General features: G+C 39.8%; 1 protein-coding gene across 1 annotated transcript in view; it reads right to left on the reverse strand.

Moving 5' to 3' along the window:
- Nucleotides 1-3370: 3370 nt before the first annotated feature.
- LOC124157169 (cAMP-dependent protein kinase type II regulatory subunit) overlaps nt 3371-19360 on the reverse strand; it is a 30351-nt gene continuing 14361 nt past the window's right edge. The window contains exons 6-8 of the mRNA XM_046531690.1: nt 17083-17241; nt 12015-12117; nt 3371-6005 (exon numbers count right to left, since the gene is read on the reverse strand). Of these exons, the coding sequence (XP_046387646.1) occupies nt 5875-6005; nt 12015-12117; nt 17083-17241 (393 nt within the window). The 3' untranslated portion in view covers nt 3371-5874. The remainder of the gene's footprint in view (nt 6006-12014; nt 12118-17082; nt 17242-19360) is intronic.

The raw sequence follows: 19360 nt of genomic DNA on the forward strand, positions 1-19360 counted from the left end.
CATGAATCCCCAAGACCTAAGTATGAAATTTACAATGGCAACTGAAGTTATTCCAGAGCCTTAGTATGTGAGGAACTGGGTGAGAAAAAAATGCTGGTTCCTTGAGCTCTCACTCGTCAAGGTTTGACTGTATTTACATGGAACACTTAATTATTTTTTAGGTTAACTGCAAATTATTGATCTCTTGTAAAAGTTATTATTAATGAACGTAAATAACAAATTTGAGTAATACTTATTTTCCAGAAAGTTTATTTCACTTCTCTGTGATAATTTGGCAAGCTTTGGAAAAAATACATGCTCTTGGAACTGAAATCCCTATGACACTGACATGAATACGAGACCTGCACGGAGGCTTGCTGCATGAAGAGCAAGTCCCATTCGGTGGGGAAGTCGTGATCTCTTAGATGTGACTCACTCACGCAGTGCCCAGCACTAGACGAGATGTATTCAAACTGAGATGACTAAGGTGAAAAAAATACATAACTGAATTATCATTAATTGGACGCATCTAATATCAGCCTTAGGCTCATAACTTAGTTTAGGAGAGATCTTGGGTGATGTGCGGGTTGCATACACGTAATTTGCTCTCAAACCGTGCAGAGTAAACATAATTTTTTTTTAAAGCTATAAATACCAATTATATAGGTTAAGGTCACCATTTCCTACTACTTATATGGTCATAGTATTTATGACTTGGTCTTTATAGGCATTTCATCATGAAAACTTGAAAACCACCAGATTTTCGAAAACTTTTAAATTTCAGGACTCTGGCACTCTGTAATAATATCCCGTTTGAATTCTTTGTTAGATTAATAGATACCCATGTGTCCCAAGTAAAGATACTCTGATGTGATTCCTTGAAAAATTTGTCTCTCTTCAAATTCAAAGCAAGGTATACATTAGGGATTGGAAAATAGATTTTGATTTTAATCTAAAATTGATTATCCCACTCTGATTTACCATTTAATCAAAGTCAACTTTTCGTTTTGAAAAATCGATTCAAACCTATCGATTTTTATCTCACAACAGCTTTTGAATGTTGCCACCTTGCTTTGCTCCATGTCGCTCTCACTCTGCATTGTTGATAGGGCAGTCTTGGAGGGGAGACTAAGTGCTTTGGCAACTGGCAGGTTGGAGTTGCATACTGTAAAGCTGTGGATTTTTAAAATTATAATTCTAGACTTGTTGGCGGCAACTTGCAGTCAAAATTAAAGACCATGAAATGAAGATTCAAAGTTATAATATGCACTGGCATTGAATCTTTTTTGTATATTGAGAGGTCAACTCCTAGCCTGTGCCTGTTATTTCCCTACAGGGCCTTGTATGGTACAGTATTTGGAGGAGGCGACCGACAGCTTAGGTCATTTGCGCCATGAGGGAAGGGTAGGTAAGGAAGGGTGGAGAGAAATCCGGCGTCGGCATTAGCCTGCTCCTAACGAAAGGCGCCAAGGGGACCACGGCTTTACGTCCCATCCGACGGACAGAGTGATGCGCTTGAAATGTTCTCCACACAACGCTCAAGCAGGGATCGGGCAGTCTCCGAAAATTCTCTGCCACCGCCGGGATTTGAACCCGAGCTCATGGGGTGGGAAGCCAACACTAGCCACCACACCTACCCAATCCCCCTTGGGTCTTCTCTCAAGAGTTTGTTGACACTTAACTCGCTCAACCTTCCCATTTAGTTTATTACTTTGATCCTTGTTTTACTCACTCTTATGTCACTTTTTAGACGATAGGGCACCAAAATCAAAAATCGATTCTAGATTTTAACTTCCAATCCCAAGATGCAATAAGCCGATATACTATGTATGTGTTTTAAATAGTGTCTAAAACAAGGTTGCTGGGTTCTTGGTCAAAGGATAGGAGGTGCCCCTGGGTTAATCATCTCCTGAACGGGTGTTTCATGGGTAACGAAAATAATTCAGGGTGGGATGAGGGCTGAAGCCTTTGATACATGCCTGGTGACAACATCAACTTGTCTGCAAAAAGGTTAAGGCCATCAATTTTTCTTTGCGAACAGCTTAAGATGTAGGCAATGGATTGAAAAACTGAAAAATTTGGTAAATGTAAAATAAGTGGCTCCAAAAGCCGTAACGAGTTACACTTGTCCGTTTTACACCGACCCAGGTTTGCTGCAATGGTTAGCAAAGATAGAAAAGGACTGCAGGGACCAAACACAGCCTCTCAAATGGGAAGCCTTGGCACTAATTCACACACACACACACACAGTAGGCACCAAGACACAAAGGCTAAAACTGCCAGGAGAAAAACCTCAAGATGTATAATAGGAAAGTGAGAAGCAAATAGTGCTATTTCAGCCTCCAAGAGGCCCTTTTCAACGTGGAAAAGATATCTTCACGACAACACAAGACTGAAGTGATCAGTCGCTGGTTCCATTACTCGTTACGGCTTTTGGAGCAACTTATTTTACATTTACCTGTCAAGGCCATGGAGCTAATTCCCTCATATTCAGTGAAAAATGTGGGTCTTTAATTTTTCAAACACTCACAATTAAAATAGGAAAAAAATAATGAACAGGCCCACTGTCTCCACTCGAGCCTCAGTACTCAGATGCCTATTTTGCTGCTCAGGTTTTGTAGTCACTAGCTACAATTATCTTATCATTAGGAGCAGATTCAGAGTATTTAATGGGGTGATGATTAAGGTCTCCAATGCATATGAACAAGGAATTCAACTGGTGGACTTTAAGATGTTATTTATTATCATACAGGCTCCAGGTAAGCAGGACATATGAAATGATATATGAAGAATAAGTTATCTAAGAATCAGAATTAAGAATCTTAAGCCTGAATCACACGATCAATTTTTTCGTCGCCAAAAGTGATCACTATCGCAATCACTTTTCCCGTTGCGAAAATCGATCGCTCTAGTGATCATTTTTCTGAATCACACAGTCCCTCCCGCCGTCGGCTTTTGCATCACTTTCAATATCACAGCTTGTTGTCATGGGACCTGCATAATGAAAAATACAGCGTGTTTGTTTATCTATGTGGTTCCCATGATTGTCAAAACGTTGCGCTGCAATCACTCCATACGGGCATGAGTTCCGATTGACTGATATGGGGTTTTATGGACGGTTTAAGTGACTGAAAAAGGGACTGGACGAGCAATGAAAAATAGTGATGGGAATCCTCATTGTGATCGTAAAAAACAAATGCAGGCGACCATCATTTGCGAGTGATCACTCTTAGAGATTGCGATAGTGACCACTTTTCGCAACGAAAAAAATGATAATTTGATTCAGGCTTTAATGAGGTACCTCAACAAGAAGGCAGTATAATTGCAGCAAGAGGTTGATTAGATGATCTCAAAACACACATAATAGCCAATTAATTAAACAAAAAACAAATATTTCCAACATATTTAATACATTAAAAGGTTTGAAGCATATACAATAAGTATCCATTAATACTCAAAAAGATATGTGGCCCTTCTCTACCTAACAAACCCAATTCTATGAAATAAATGAACTTATTGCATCCACAAAAGACACCAAGTCATTAAACCTATTCCCTTCATAAGGAAGTTGTTAGGCAGAAATTTTCATAAATGACATTAGTACACAAAAAATACATATTATATTATAATGATTAGAGAACAATAATGCATAACAATAAACAGGTAACAGATTGAACTGGTAAATAAGAGAGGCCAACAGGAAATAAAGGTTTCAGCGATGGCTGATTTCGCTAAGACATAAAAATTAACTTGGAATAAATATTTTTGTCTCCTTTATTATTGGTTGAAGGGAAACTTGTGAGAGAGAAGTCCACCTCGTAAAATTATATCATGATGATACGTTAACATTCAATGGCAGACTTCTCAAAGCACCAACATTTTTGTATCTGGAGCAAGTTATCTATAGAGAATAAATTAATCATAACAGCACCAAGAATTTAAATAAAATCAATTATCAACAAATATCCATAACAAATATCAATTCTAAAACTTTGTTATATGCTAAGATTAGATGCTTATCATCCCTGTAATTCTGAACGTTAAAAATAATTTATAATACCTTTTTCTGATAGTTTTAGTAATGGTCATTCACATCACAGATGTTTGCAACTACATTCCTCAATGATAGAAATGTGATAGCTCGATATTTATGCATGTGCTTTTTAATAAAATGTTACGATTGAAAAACAATCATGTCATCACCTACAATCATCAAGAATGGGATGGACCTCACATGAAGTTGAAAGTATTTTGATTGAAAAATCACATAAATAACAGACACACGACATTTACTGCCACAAATAAACACAAAAGTTAAAATGCACAAATAGTGGCAGAAGTCATACTCTGCCACTTCCAAAAGGTTGGAAATTGGGAGATAAACTACAGGAGAAATAAAATCACAAGGGTACTTCTATTACCCTAAGTACAATATCTATACGGGGGTCAAAGTCTATGGAAATTAAAAAATGCACACGGTGTGATTGGCAATAGTCTTTTGAGGGCAAGGGAGTGATACCACAATGGGAGATGCAAAATCATAAAGGTAAAAATTCTACTATTCTAATTACAAATCCACATAAGTTTATAAGCCTACGTAAACATAAATGAAATACATGAAGTGTTATTGGCAACATAAACATTACAATAAATTCAGTGTTTCCTATAAAAAAGTGAATTAGCCAGCACTAATCAGATTTCATGCTAACAAAGCAATGAATCGAGTATTATTTTACTTCACAGCTACCAAGTTAGCAATATTAATACTGTCATAATAGTCATACTACTAGAACACTCACTTTGTTAATTCATACATACAATTTTCTGCTTTTTTCCTAATGGCAATTAGAAGATCTAACGTCATTTGTGTCATCAAGATGAAGCTTATAAAGTCTCAAATTTACCAATGAAAGTAAGACAATGTTAGCGGCAGTAACATATAGTAAGAAAGGTCTACAATGAATAAAAGCATTTGTGCAAATTGCCCTCAAATTTTACCAAAAATTTCATATAAAAAGCCACAATGAAGATGAGTTGCATTAATGCGTTAACTTTTTCATTTTTAACAGTAACGATCATACTCCAGATTTGAACACTTCCTTAAAAATAAATGAATAAGAAATTGGCAGAAATTCATATTTCCAAACAACAAATGGCAGCACAATTATCTTTCACGGTTTTCATGGCTACATTTACCCGTACTAATCAATACAAAGATATAAGCAGATAAGAGGGGATGTATGAAAATAGACATCTGGGATAGTATGTTAGGAATGTAGTTGAGAGAAGGAGAAGGCGGAAACTCCACAGACACTTTGGTGGATACAACTTTTCAGAAAAAATAACATCTCAGGAAATAGTAACTGCTAAAGTAACTTGAACTTACACTTCTAATGACTATTCACAAGTGCGATGCGCTGTAAGGTTTCACATAAAAGGGTATTTGAAATTTCTTGAAATTTTTACACCTCCGAAGGTGTAATTTATGATTTCATGCCTAATACACACAAAATAAGAAAATATGCCAAACAGTACAGCATTAATGATCATGGGAATGTCAGGATTGATCTCTTTTATGAACTGAGAGTTATCTTTGAACAATAACATGAGTCAAAATAAAAAAAATCCATCACAACATCTGATGAGGACTATTGTTTGGGAAATTGAGACTTTAAAGGGAGAATAAAGAGAGAAGACATACAAGAAATCAACATACATACAAACACCAGCTGAAAAGTATTCTCAGAATTTATACCAGTCAATTGGTGAATATGTCATGATATATTATGCGAACACATACATTTTTATATTGTTTTTATAATCTTGAGTTTTTCTTTTTTTTGTTACCACAAAGGAACCTTTTTTATTTTCTTGTACTACCGATAAATTCATTCCTCATCGGACATCAGTAATGTTTGTCTTAGATCCAAAGATTCGGACCAATTGCTCCTCATAGTCACCAATGTTACGTTTCATTATCTGCATACATGGCCCCAGTAGGCGTTCAAATGCCTCCACATCCAGAACTGAAAACCAAAACAAAACATTATTAGAGTGAAAATGTAACTTAATTGAAAAGTACAGCAAAAATTAAAGATGAATCAGTTCCACTTTATTTTTGTTTAGATTCCAGTTCCATTCACGGCACTACTGTCTGTAAAAAAAAGCAAGATACTCGAGTTTGAGGAGCTCTAGCGTCTAAACGAAGCAATCAATTTCAATGCAATAAAAAGCATACGAAAGAAAATTTAATTCTACGTTATATCATGTACCAATCAATTTTCAATTGACTTGTGGCGCATCGTCTGCCACAATGTAGAGTTGGACCAGTGGATAAGTGTCCGCCTACTAATCGGACGGCGCGCGTTCGAGTCCTGGCGCCGGCCGGTATTTTTTCCTATATCTTTTCAGGAATTCTAGAAGGTTCGAGGAAGATCCGGCGCGGCATTCCAGAATATTCGCCGCATGTATATAAGCTAGCCATCTGGGCTACCCAGTTCAGTTCTGTATTGTCAAGTCACAATAAACGCCTCTCCGCAGATAACCGAAGTGTGTTATTTAGCGTAGCCATCGCTACAGTGGTGACCCCGACAACACGCGACCATGGCAGACGCAGATCAACTCGCCAAACTGCAGGCTCAAATCGCGGGACTCCAGCAGCAACTCGCCGAACACCAAACGAACCACAGCCAACAGCTAGCGCTCCTTCAAGAACAGCACCAGCAGGCTCTGCAGCAACAACAGCAGCAAACAACGCTGTCATCGCAGCAAGCCTCACCGTCTCCATCATCCTACGGCGTCGACACTGCTGCCGTCTACCGCGTCACTCCGAAACTGCCTCCTTTCTGGCCAGCTCAGCCTGAAATTTGGTTCGCCCAAGTCGAAGCACAATTTTCTTTGGCCAACATCACCTCGGACAAGACTAAATACGATTACGTCGTGGGAAACCTAGACCATCGTTTTGCCAGTGAAATAAGCGATCTTATCGTGAATCCTCCGGCCGAGAATCGTTACCTAACGCTGAAAAACCTATTGATACAGCGCGTCTCTCCCTCCGAGGATCAACGGGTGCGGCAACTCCTCACAGCAGAAGAGCTCGGTGATACCAAGCCTTCGCAACTATTACGACGCATGCGGTCTCTCATCAGCACCACCCTTGTGGAGGATTCTTTCCTCCGCACATTATGGTTGCAACGTCTTCCGGCCAACGCTCAAGCCATCCTGCAAACGCAAGTTACTTCAATGCCTCTTGATGAACTTGCAAATATGGCCGACCGCATCGTCGCCGTGGCTCCGCCTCCAACTGCACCCGCCATCCATGCAGTACGCCATACCAACGATGTTTCGTCATTGGCCCAACGGGTTGAGAAACTCTCAAAGCAGCTCGAAGATATACAAGCTCATCTGAAAAAACCTCCGTACTCACGGACTTGGAGCAGATCTCTACCCGCGCCGCGCCCCGCTCAGCCTGAGATGTGTTACTACCATCGCAAATTTGGAGCCGAAGCCAGACGTTGCATCCAGCCATGCACCGCAAATGCAGTGAATCCGGTAAACTCCAACAGCGACTCGTAACGGCGGCTATGAGTCGTTCTATCACAGGCTGCCGCCTCTTCGTCACCGACCGCCTCTCCCAGCGGCGTTTCCTCGTAGACACAGGATCGGATCTCTCAATCTACCCTGTAAAATTATGCACCGAACAACGAACCTGCACTGACTACGAGCTCTCCGCAGCCAATGACAGTAGGATCCGTACTTATGGTACTTTACTTCTACGCCTTCAGTTCGGCCTCCCGCGTGACTTCCTTTGGAGATTCATCGTTGCCGACGTTACCGAGCCAATCATCGGAGCAGATTTCTTAACCCACTTTCAACTCATTCCTAACATGGCCACTGCTCAGCTCATCGACGCAATCACTGGCCATGCTACATCGGGTCATCGAGGTCGAACTTACCAGGACAGCGTGCGCGCTCTGTCGGGCTCTTCATCCTACCACGACCTCCTGGCCGAATTTCCTGATATCACGCGGCCATCAGGGACTCCTCGGGAGATCCACCATCATACCAAGCACCACATACGCCTACAACCTGGACCGCCGATCTACCACCGTGCCCGCCGTCTAGCCCCGGATCGACTCCGAGATGCACAGGCAGAATTCGAGCTACTAGTACGCGAAGGTACTGCTCGTCGTTCACACAGCCCTTACGCCTCACCACTACACATGGTTCGCAAGAAGGATAGTAGCTGGCGACCTTGTGGTGACTACAGGGCTCTCAACGCACGTACGATACCGGACCGCTACCCCGTCCGCCATCTGAAGGATTTCTCCCACGCTCTTCAGGGGTGCAACATCTTCAGTGTTATCGACTGTGCCAAGGCCTTCACTCAAATTCCAATGGCTCCCGAAGACATAGAGAAGACAGCCATAATTACACCCTTCGGCCTTTTTGAATTCCTATTTATGCCATTTGGACTTCGAAATGCCGCCCAAACATGGCAGCGCTTCATCGACGAAGCTCTCGAAGGCCTAAATTTTTGCTTTCCTTACATAGATGACATCTTAGTATTTTCCCGTTCGCAGGAAGAGCATCATCAACACCTGCGGATATTATTTCAGCGCCTTTCTGACTACGGTGTCATCGTCAACTCAGCTAAGTGTGTCCTAGGATCTTCCAAGGTCACATTTCTGGGCTTTCACGTGAGCGCTGACGGATGCTCGCCGTTACCTGACAAGGTAGCTGCTATCAACAACTTCCCTCCACCGAAGACCATAAAGGACCTTCGGAGATTCCTCGGTATGCTGAATTTTTATCGACAGCACATACCACACGCCGCATCCACACAGGCCCCTCTCAATGCTCTACTTCAAGGTCCTGATATCAGGAGCTCCACTCCAATTATCTGGACACCAGAACTTCAGCAGAGTTTCGATGCCTCTAAAGGCGGACTAGCCAAGGCAGCAACCCTGTCGCATCCAATCGACTCAGCACCTCTGGCTCTTGTCGTCGATGCTAGCCGAACCGCAATCGGCGCTGTCCTACAGCAAAATTTTGGGAACTCTTGGCAGCCACTCGGTTTCTTCTCTCGCAAGCTGACACCTTCCCAGCAGAAGTGGAGCACTTACGACCGCGAACTCTACGCCGCCTACCAAGCAGTGAGGCACTTTCGGCCGATGGTTGAAGCCCGCGATTTCGCCATCTTCACCGATCACAAACCACTCTCTTATGCCTTTGGCCCCAGCAAGAAGAGTAGCGACACCTGCTCACCACGACAATTTAATCACCTGGAATTCATCTCACAATTCACCACGGACGTGAGACACATCTCCGGACTTGACAACGTCGTCGCGGACTGTCTCTCCAGGGTAGAATCCATATCCACACCGTCTCCGATTGACTTCGCCGCTCTCTCTCGCTCCCAAGATGAAGACGAAGAGCTCCAAAGACTACGCCACAGCGGTACGGCTCTTCAACTTCACCGTAGGCCTGTACCCAGAACGAACATTTCACTATGGTGCGACACCTCCATGCCAACCCCACGCCCCTACGTTACTCCCTCATATCGCCGACAAATCTTTGACAACATCCACTCCCTTAGTCATCCTGGTGCAAACTCCACCATTAAACTCGTCTCCCGTCGATATGTTTGGCCATCCATGCGAAAGGACTGTCGCGCATGGGCTCGCAGCTGCCTCTCCTGCCAACGTTGCAAGGTGTCTCGTCACATCACAACGCCACTTGGAGACTTCGTTCCGCCAACCAGGCGTTTCGAACACATACATATGGACATCGTGGGTCCTCTCCCGTCTTGCTCCGGCTACCGGTACCTCCTCACAATTATCGACCGATTCTCCCGCTGGCCAGTCGCAGAACCCCTAGCAGACATCACCGCAGACAGCGTCTCCCGCGCCTTTCTCCTGGGATGGGTTGCTCACTACGGCTGTCCTCAACACATCACCTGCGACCGTGGACTACAGTTTGTGTCATCTCTTTTCCAGAGACTTTGCACCACTCTGGGAACAACGCTACATCACACCACGAGCTACCATCCCCAGGCAAACGGACTCGTCGAACGACTACATCGCGTTCTTAAGGCGGCCCTCATGTGCTCTTCTTCCAACTCATGGATGGACGCACTACCCACAGTTCTTCTCGGCCTCCGCACAACTTGGAGAGCCGACCTGCAGACAACACCTGCCGAACTCCTCTTCGGGGAGCAACTGCGTCTTCCCGGGGACTTCTTCGTCGACTCTGCCCAGCATCTGGACTCCCAGGATCTTGTTTCTCAGCTGCGTAACCACATCAGCCAGCTGCGTCCGACCCCTGCGTCACGCCACATCTCATCGCAGCGTGTCTTCATCCACAAGGACTTGGCCACATCCTCCCAGGTCTTTGTCTGCCAAGACGCTTTGCGGCCAGCCCTGCAACCACCTTACGCGGGACCATATCCTGTCCTCAGCCGCGGTGAGAAGACGTATACCCTGTACATCAATGGCAAACCAGCCACTATATCAATCGACCGTCTCAAGCCAGCCCATCTTCTTGAGGAGGACCCTCCGCCTACTCCGTCACCAGATACCACCACTCGCTCCGGCCGCGCCGTCCATCCTCCAGAACATTTTGTTGCCAACACTCTGTCTCTCCTCCAAGGGGGGGAGTAGTGTGGCGCATCGTCCGCCACAATGTAGAGTTGGACCAGTGGATAAGTGTCCGCCTACTAATCGGACGGCGCGCGTTCGAGTCCTGGCGCCGGCCGGTATTTTTTCCTATATCTTTTCAGGAATTCTAGAAGGTTCGAGGAAGATCCGGCGCGGCATTCCAGAATATTCGCCGCATGTATATAAGCTAGCCATCTGGGCTACCCAGTTCAGTTCTGTATTGTCAAGTCACAATAAACGCCTCTCCGCAGATAACCGAAGTGTGTTATTTAGCGTAGCCATCGCTACAGACTCACTGGTTTCGAAGTTAGCAGAGGTTTGCGTTGTTTACAACAACTCCGTTAATTTTTGTGGTATAAACAATTTGTTTTCGGCAAACTGCTAGTAATAGATGTGGCTTCTTTATATCGAAATTGCAAGTTATAGGAGCGAAAACTACGGGAATGCCAAGCGCTCAAAGTTGAGCAACTTGATTTTACGTGCAAAAAACGGGTACTTTTTTGAGAAAAAATTAAGTACGGGAAATACTATTTAGCCGAAGAATTTTTAAAGTGCATGATAGAACGTAGAAATAAATTCTCTTTTGTATGCTTTTTATTGCATTGAAATCGATTGCTTCATTTAGGCGCTAGAGCTCCTCAAACTCAAGTATCTTGCTTTTTTTTACAGACAGTAGTTCTCAGTCCTAGTACTCAGTTTCAGCCCTTAATTTAGAGTTTCATTTTAATTGCTAAACTTTTTTAAAAGCTGTTAATGATTTTTGTTAAGGCATCATGAAAAATGCAATTAACACGTCAATTAAGTATCTCACCAGTGATTGGAAGCAGAACTTTGATCTATTTAAAGTGAATTATGTAAATTATTTTCTCGGAAACTTTTAAATTGCTTTTTTCACTAATAATTTTGGAACCAATTATTTTTCACTTTGGCCATGAATCCAGTTCTAAGATCATGAACCAAGGCAACTGACAACCAAAGAACCAAATCAACCCATGCCAAATAAGAATACGTGGTTCAATTTTTAATTGGAAAAGTTTTGCCTGAACTATACTCTTTACCCTTGTAGGCAAAAGAAAACAAATCCCGCTTAACAGTCAAGCATAACAATAAATATGCAAAGTTGTTAACTCCAGTTACTCTAATGATATCTTCCTATCAAAGTAATAAAAATCAAATTTTATTTCAAGCCACCTAACAGTAAAACCCAATGGCAGAGTTTGAAAATTAGAACAATTTGAGAGCAAGTGTAAGCAAGCAAAGTGTAACTCACAAATACAAGAACTAGAGTAAACAAAAATGAACAAATTGCACAGAGCTAACATGACCAGAATTAAGAAAAATCAAAAGGTGTGGAGTATCAAACTTAAAGAATCCTACATGCTAATTTGATGTTTCCACAGGCATATGCGCTGGCTGCCCTTGGTTTGTGGGTGACAAGGGCTAGTTCTCCAAAGTATCCTCCCTTCTCAATTCTGCTAATCTGCAAATATAGATCACACAATATGACAAATGAAACTAGGCATGAACATAATACTACCAAGGCATAAAAATTGAGAATTAACTGGGAAACGAGGAAACAAAAACCTTAAAATACAAGCTCATAGATATTGAACAAGGCCTTTTTCAGGGGCACACAATTGCTAGCATTTTGAATTTTGATATATACTTAAGACACTTAAGATACACATGTAGAGCACCAGATATGTCAGAATGCACTGAAATGCAAGAAATTAATTGTACTATGCCGAAAAGCCAAATGAAAACACATACCTTTCTTAACGCACAATTTCTCCAGCAATTCTAGGTTATTCTAGCATAAATCTAAAACTCGAAAAAAAAGTCATTTGGTAATATGTATGTACTATCATTTGCAAAAGTCTTGCAACAAATCGAGCGGCGCCACTTTCGCTCCATTGTCGATTTCTGGCCACCATTAAGTTTGAATGATCACTATCTAGGTATGAATCTTCATGGTAGCTCGGGAACGACTCACGAACGGGTCATCGTGACACGGGAGTGAGACGTAGGAAATCATTACGATGTTCAGTTGAGTAAACGAGCGTAGATGTTGGGTTAAGTCGTCGCGGCGTTTGAGATTATTTTTGTACCCGTAGTTGACTGGAGTAGATAATTGAAAATATTTACCCGTTAAAAGAGTGGATACCTATGACGCCTGGCTTCCAATGGTAAACCCCGTAAGGCCGGCTGGGGGCACGATTTCGCCATTAGGAACACGGAAATCAACTCGCTCGTAACCCTTTTTTTAGGGATTCAACGTCGTTCAGGAGACTTTATATTAAGTTGTTGAAATATTTGTTCGATATAAAAGAATTAATAAATGAAAAAAAATTAACTGGCAATTTTCCGGAAAAAAACACGTCTCTGTCGTCTCCACCATATTTAATTGATTGGCATTAAATAGTTCTTTACGTAGGTTGAAGCTGATAAAGATAGCTCCATAAGCTTTCTTCTTCATTAATTATCAATTTGTTAATTGGATAAATGTATTTACACCGATGGAAATGTTTCTTCGAAAAAAAAAATGGAATTTTGATTGCCAAAAAAAATCGCTAGGCCTCGTCGTTGCTAGCAGAATGTGTCTCTATTTTTACTGTTTACATATCTAGGAGAGGCTTAAATTTTTACGATAGCACTAACATATTTAGGGATCATGTCGCATTAATCTTCTTTTTGTTATAATAAATTAGTTATTGTTTCGATTTTAATATTTCGGCCATTATTATATTATTAAGGACAACCAACTTAAAGAGTGACTTAATAGTACGACTTTTCCCTATCCATGAGAGCCTCCATTGGTAAGGTTTCCAATAACAACAACGGACAGAGATTAAATTGAAAGTCAATTTAAACCAATATTCGCCTTTTTTAGGGAGGGAAATACTTTGCGCATCTATTAGGGAGGTAAAATACTTGGCGCATAATTTAACCGCTCCCTCAGCTCTTAACGCTGAATCGGGTGCTCCCGGGCCGTAGTTTTGGTCAGCTAATAGGTCCTGCACCTCGTCTTGCCATACATCTTTATCGCAACTCTACCAACCAGTGACGAGGAAGTAGGATACCTGGAGTAAAACTTGCAGGCCGTAAGTGATTCTCACGTACTTCCAAAATAGTGTAAATAGGGCCAATTTGTAGCACTATCATAGAAATGTTGATGCCACAATTTGCTTGAAGAAAGTACGCACTAGAAAAATAGTTGATAAATACCTCAAGATAAGCCTTTCCTATATTTAAAAATAAGCGCCGTGTTGCGTGCACGATTAAGGATAACCATTACATAGGTTATTCCTAGGATTGTACTTATTGTTAGTAGATCAGCTAGTCTCACATTCTGTCCCTTTCCAACAAAATTACTGTATTAAAAAAACACTGATTGTAGAATACTGAAGCCTAAAGTTTAAAAGTAAAATCCTTCACTTAATTTATATCTTTTTCTATCTCTAAGAAAAGTTTCCGTCACTGCTCATTTACGAAACGAAAAAGGGTAAAATTGTTCTGAAAAACTTTACTGGAGAAATTAACTTGGTAGGAAATGGCGACAAGGTGATGAAAAATAGGCAGCATACTACATAGACGGACAGCATAATCGCTGCAAAATATCATTCATAATTTTCTTTTTAATCAGATAAAATTGATCAATTTAAGAAATTCCGTATATGGAACCTTAGATTATTACGATAGCTCTCATTCCAAAGTTAAATAATGTTGAGCAGTTACGGACCTGTAAAGGAAACCATATAGCACTAGGAATTAGATTCACCAGTGATTCTGATTGGAGTTCCTTCAAGAAAACGCAATTGATTCGTCCTACCGCGCTAACTACGCATGATTCCCGTCGCATGGTCATTTAAATTAGAAATTGTTGCAAAAAATGCTCAAATTCAACAGCTGGTACCCTCTTAACATAAATTTCAAAAATTAAAAAAACTTTAAAGTAAAATACGGAGGATAAAAAATTTACGGCCACGGGAAGGTCTCGAACGTGGACCCCTCCTATCACCAGCCCGGCTACTTATAAACTGAGCTATTTCTACCTCAAGGTCATTGAGCGGAAATTTTGATTATTTATTGTTAATGTAACACTGAGCTCCTTCATGTGCTTCTACGGCTTCTCACTTGAACGAATTTAATCAAAATAATCACTTTCTCGGCATATTAGTCTTTTATTCGTTTATATGATTATAGCTTGAGCACGGAGGCTTTCGCATACTCTATGTTTCGGCTGGTTAGTATATACAATAGGAATATTATGATGTTGTCGTCTGCGACTTCGGTATGGTATCGTCTTTTTAAGTTATTATTATTTGTTATTATGTTTCAAACTCGGTATTAGTATTTATAATGAAGCAAGCGTATACATTCATTACAAACAGAAATTCTGTTAGGATTTGCTTACGTCCTTCTTACTCGACTTGAAAGGTTGAAATGAGCTACAGTTCCACTAATGCCTTAGACATAAAACGTATTGCCAACAAACACATTTCCTAATACAATGTAACTTACTCAATGCAAGTAGATAATTCAATTAATAATGCTAAGTAAGTATCCTACATTATCCCGAATTCATCAGTGTATATGTATGATTGCATCTAAATAAGATAACTTAATCATCAACGACATAGCAGCTTAGAGTTATTATTCGCATTCACACTAATTCAGCAGTAGAACATTTTAACAAACAATACCTGTAGAAATCCGACAATGATTAAAAATGGGACTTTAACCTGGAATTAAGTTTTCCTCGTCATACTTTGAATAAGTGGAAAGGAATACCTACATCTTTACCGATTGACGGACGTCGGAGAACTCTGTTATTACTTACGCAACGATTAATGCCGATCAGCTTAACTAATTCATATTTTACGTGTTTGCTCAGATATTTATATGATGAAACACTGGGAATTTCAAAGCTGCCTCGTATCATATGTCGTAGATATTGTATTAAAACATCAACCCGAGTCGATAGATGTAAACAAAAGTCCATGTTCACAGTGAACGACTCGTGATTTCCAGCTCACTGAAAAGAGCTGAGATCACTCAAAAAGAGCCAAGCTACCAACTTTTTAAAATCTCTCCGAGGAATTACCTTTGATCTTTCCTACTGCATTAAATGCTACAATGTGTTTGGGGGAATATCATGAACATTAATTTCACTTAAATGGAAGCGGTCAAATCCTGAGACTGAAAAGGATGACAAAATACCTCACCCACCCAATGACCCGTTCTCCATGCATTGAACCATGAAGACTAGTATTGGATTGTTGCATACACCCGAAAACCATACAATTTCCGGGCACAATCTTTGTGGAGCGAAAGTGGCGCCGCTCGATTTGTTGCAAGACTTTTGCAAATGATAGTACATATTTTACCACATTTAATTAATAGGGGAGCAAATATGTCTCTATATCCTCATTTTATCAAAATTATAATCATGCTTTGGAAGAAACAATATGTTTGCTGTCAACAATTTCCACGAAGCCTGTGGGGCTCCAGTCATCTGATAAGAGTTCAGCATCTCACAGATCAAAATCACAAGCAAAGGACATGAATAACATTGTTACATATACGTAGTGTAAAAATTTCCAAAGAGGAAAAATCATTTGCCCTGGCCAGGATCCACAGCATAAACCATCCTGCCCTCTCAAGCCAACAAAACTCTACAAAGGAATAAAATGCCTTAGTAGTTCAAGTGATACAACAGCTGGTGCGCATTCGGAAGATCCAGGTTTGAATTTCATCAAAGGTAAATGATTTTTCCTCTTTCGAATTTTTTCACTTGCAAGTGATTATGCATAGGTACACTACTGATTAGTCAGCAGATACTCCTCTTATAACCATTGATACACTTTTACTATCACTAAATTTGCTATAATTACGCATGACAATCTCCAAGGTTGGGGTTTTAATTCTAAATGCAATCCAATTAAATTTGAGATTCCAGATTCCACTTCTTAGTCCATTAAGCGAGCAGTGAGAGCCAATTGATTATCCTTTAATAAATACCATTTTTAACATACAGGTGATACTGCCACGGTGATTTCCACAACAATGGAGACTGATAAATATAATGGAATTCCTTTCAGACACAAAAAATTTGTCCACAACAATCTATGACACCAGAATCCACTATAAATTGGATTCTTTTTAAGGCAGACATGGCATTTTCTTATAGGGAGTGGCAGGCCTTCATTAAAAACAGGACATCATTACAAGCTCGTTTGTCAAAACAGGGCTCCACAGCAAATGCAATGGCTTACACAGCTGACATTTAACAGAAGCAGATGATTTACTACAATGGAGGGACTGCAGTTCAAATAAATGTTCAAACAGGAGTATCTGAAACACAACTTTATCCATTTTATCAATCTTAGCCTGAGTGGGTATACATATTAGACAAAGCAATACACTAGCAGTGCACATTATTTACCTCAACTTCTTCCTTATTATCATTGCTGATTGTGATGCGAACAGTACCCTCTTCCACAAAATACATTCCATCTGCCGAGTCTCCCTGCACTATTATACGATCTCCATCCGAAAATGGACGAGGAACAAGAGCATCCGATAGGTTCATTCGCTCATATGGCTGGAGGAAAGATAAAAAAGGTCGGGTTAATATTTTGTGAAACTTGATAAAGAGATTTAAACTAACAGTTTTAACTAAATTATACATGGGCAAATAAATGTCTCTTTGCACAAAACAAACAATGGAGGGACATCTAGGAAGACATCATCTCTCTAATCACTTTCCACTTTCATTTTTGTTTCTTTCCATCAGAGCTAGTACATATGATGTGGCATAATACAGCACGATTCCAGGTTACTGCCATACTAGTGTCTAAAATAACAATTTGATTTACTGGCTCTGTTATCAATCTTGACCTATGCTAAAATATCCAATTTTTTATCAATAATTATTGAACTTTGTGTGAATTGTGTTCTATTCTATCCTTCAAGTTTTTTATAATGCCATATTTGTTACTGTTTTTGAGGCAAGGAATATATAATTGGAAACTTAATGCAACAACTTTTGTTTATCAAATAGTAATTATGGCTATTTTTTGTATAAATTATATTTATCATTACCCTTCATTTCTTTCGCATAAATAAACTTGTTTGAGACCCATTTTCACACTAGAAAATGGTATTTAATGTGCATTTCGAAAGCCATAGCAGTCCGTTACATTAAATGATATTTTATTTTAGAGTACAATTTGACTTCCGATTAAATGGTTTCATTCTTTATAACCCAGATGAATTAAAAAAAAAAACTTAATTTATGTTCCTAAAGTTTTTTGTGAGATCAAACCTAAGGGCTTAAGGGAACTGTCACCAAAACAATAAGTTTCACAATATGATTCAAGCTAAATTAGTGTCCTAACAAAGCACAAAAAAACACAATTAACAATGAATGGTTAATTAAAAGAGTACAAATATAGCCACAAAAACGTTTTTAACTATTTAAATATTTAAAATCATCATGACGATTCTCCGCCAATTTTCAAGAAACACTAAACAAAATCGCACTATTTAACCCAAACTAAACTGTGTTGATTGGACAACAACTTTAAACAAAATATAAAATGCAGGTTTAAAAAGTATTATTTTACATATTTTGTCTCATTCATTGTCATCCTTCCATTATGAACATAAATTTTTTTCAAGCATCTTCCCTGATAATCAAACTCACAAATAAACAAAAAATATGAGTTTATATCAATCTAATGTAATTGTTCATCCTGATTATAATACCAGCATGGAAGCTTCATTTATAACATGACTTTTTCAAGTACAGTAGATTCCGTTTAATGGGTCCACCGGTTACTTGGGGCAGCCGCTTTATTGAGGCAGATCTTGAAGAACAGAACCCAATAGAGGAATCCCAGAGTATTCTCTGCTTAATTGGGATAGCATGCCGCTTTATTGGGCCATGAGTCGGCGACATAGACTCTATACTCGCAACGAAATTAAATTTTTTTATTTTCAGAATACTATTTTGTAATATTTTCCTCCTTTGATTTACTCTTATTTTTCACAAATGTTCCTATTCTTGCCCTATTTTGAAAGCTCTTGTTATTACACTATCCGCAAGAGGATAGGACTTTTCTTTAATAGTACTTAGTAAAAGACATTCATTCAGCATCGCCCGAGGCTGTGAAAAATTTTAGCTAAATTGTTATAACTCTTAAAAAATATAATAAATTAACTAAACTCGCTGATTTATTAATCAAATTAATAGATTAATAAACTTATGTTGCATTATAAACATTCTTTAGTCTTCTTTCTATCGTTTCAACGTTTGTTTATGCCCGTTTACACAATAGTTCGCCTAATTGGGACAGCCGCTTAATTCGGGGCAAAGTGCACAAGTCCCAATATGTCCCAATTAACCGGAATCTACTGTATTTTAATAGCAAAGCCTGCATCACTCTCAACGGATCACCTTCTCATCAACATGTTCGCAAGAATTTAATCATACTGGCACATCATTGATAAATGCCTAGGCATTTAATTATAAAGCAAGAACAATAATTTACAGTTTATTTAAAAATTTTTAGATTCTCTTAAGAATTCCAGACTTAGGATCAAAGCAGAACATTATCACTGCATCAATTTCACTTATAAAGTTTCAAGTTGGTAGATTATTCATTCAACAAATGCCACAAATCAACGATTCATGCACAATAGACATATTAGTTTAAAGA

This window comes from Ischnura elegans, chromosome 4 (genome assembly GCF_921293095.1).
Source record: "Ischnura elegans chromosome 4, ioIscEleg1.1, whole genome shotgun sequence".
In the NCBI taxonomy this organism is placed as follows: domain Eukaryota; kingdom Metazoa; phylum Arthropoda; class Insecta; order Odonata; family Coenagrionidae; genus Ischnura; species Ischnura elegans.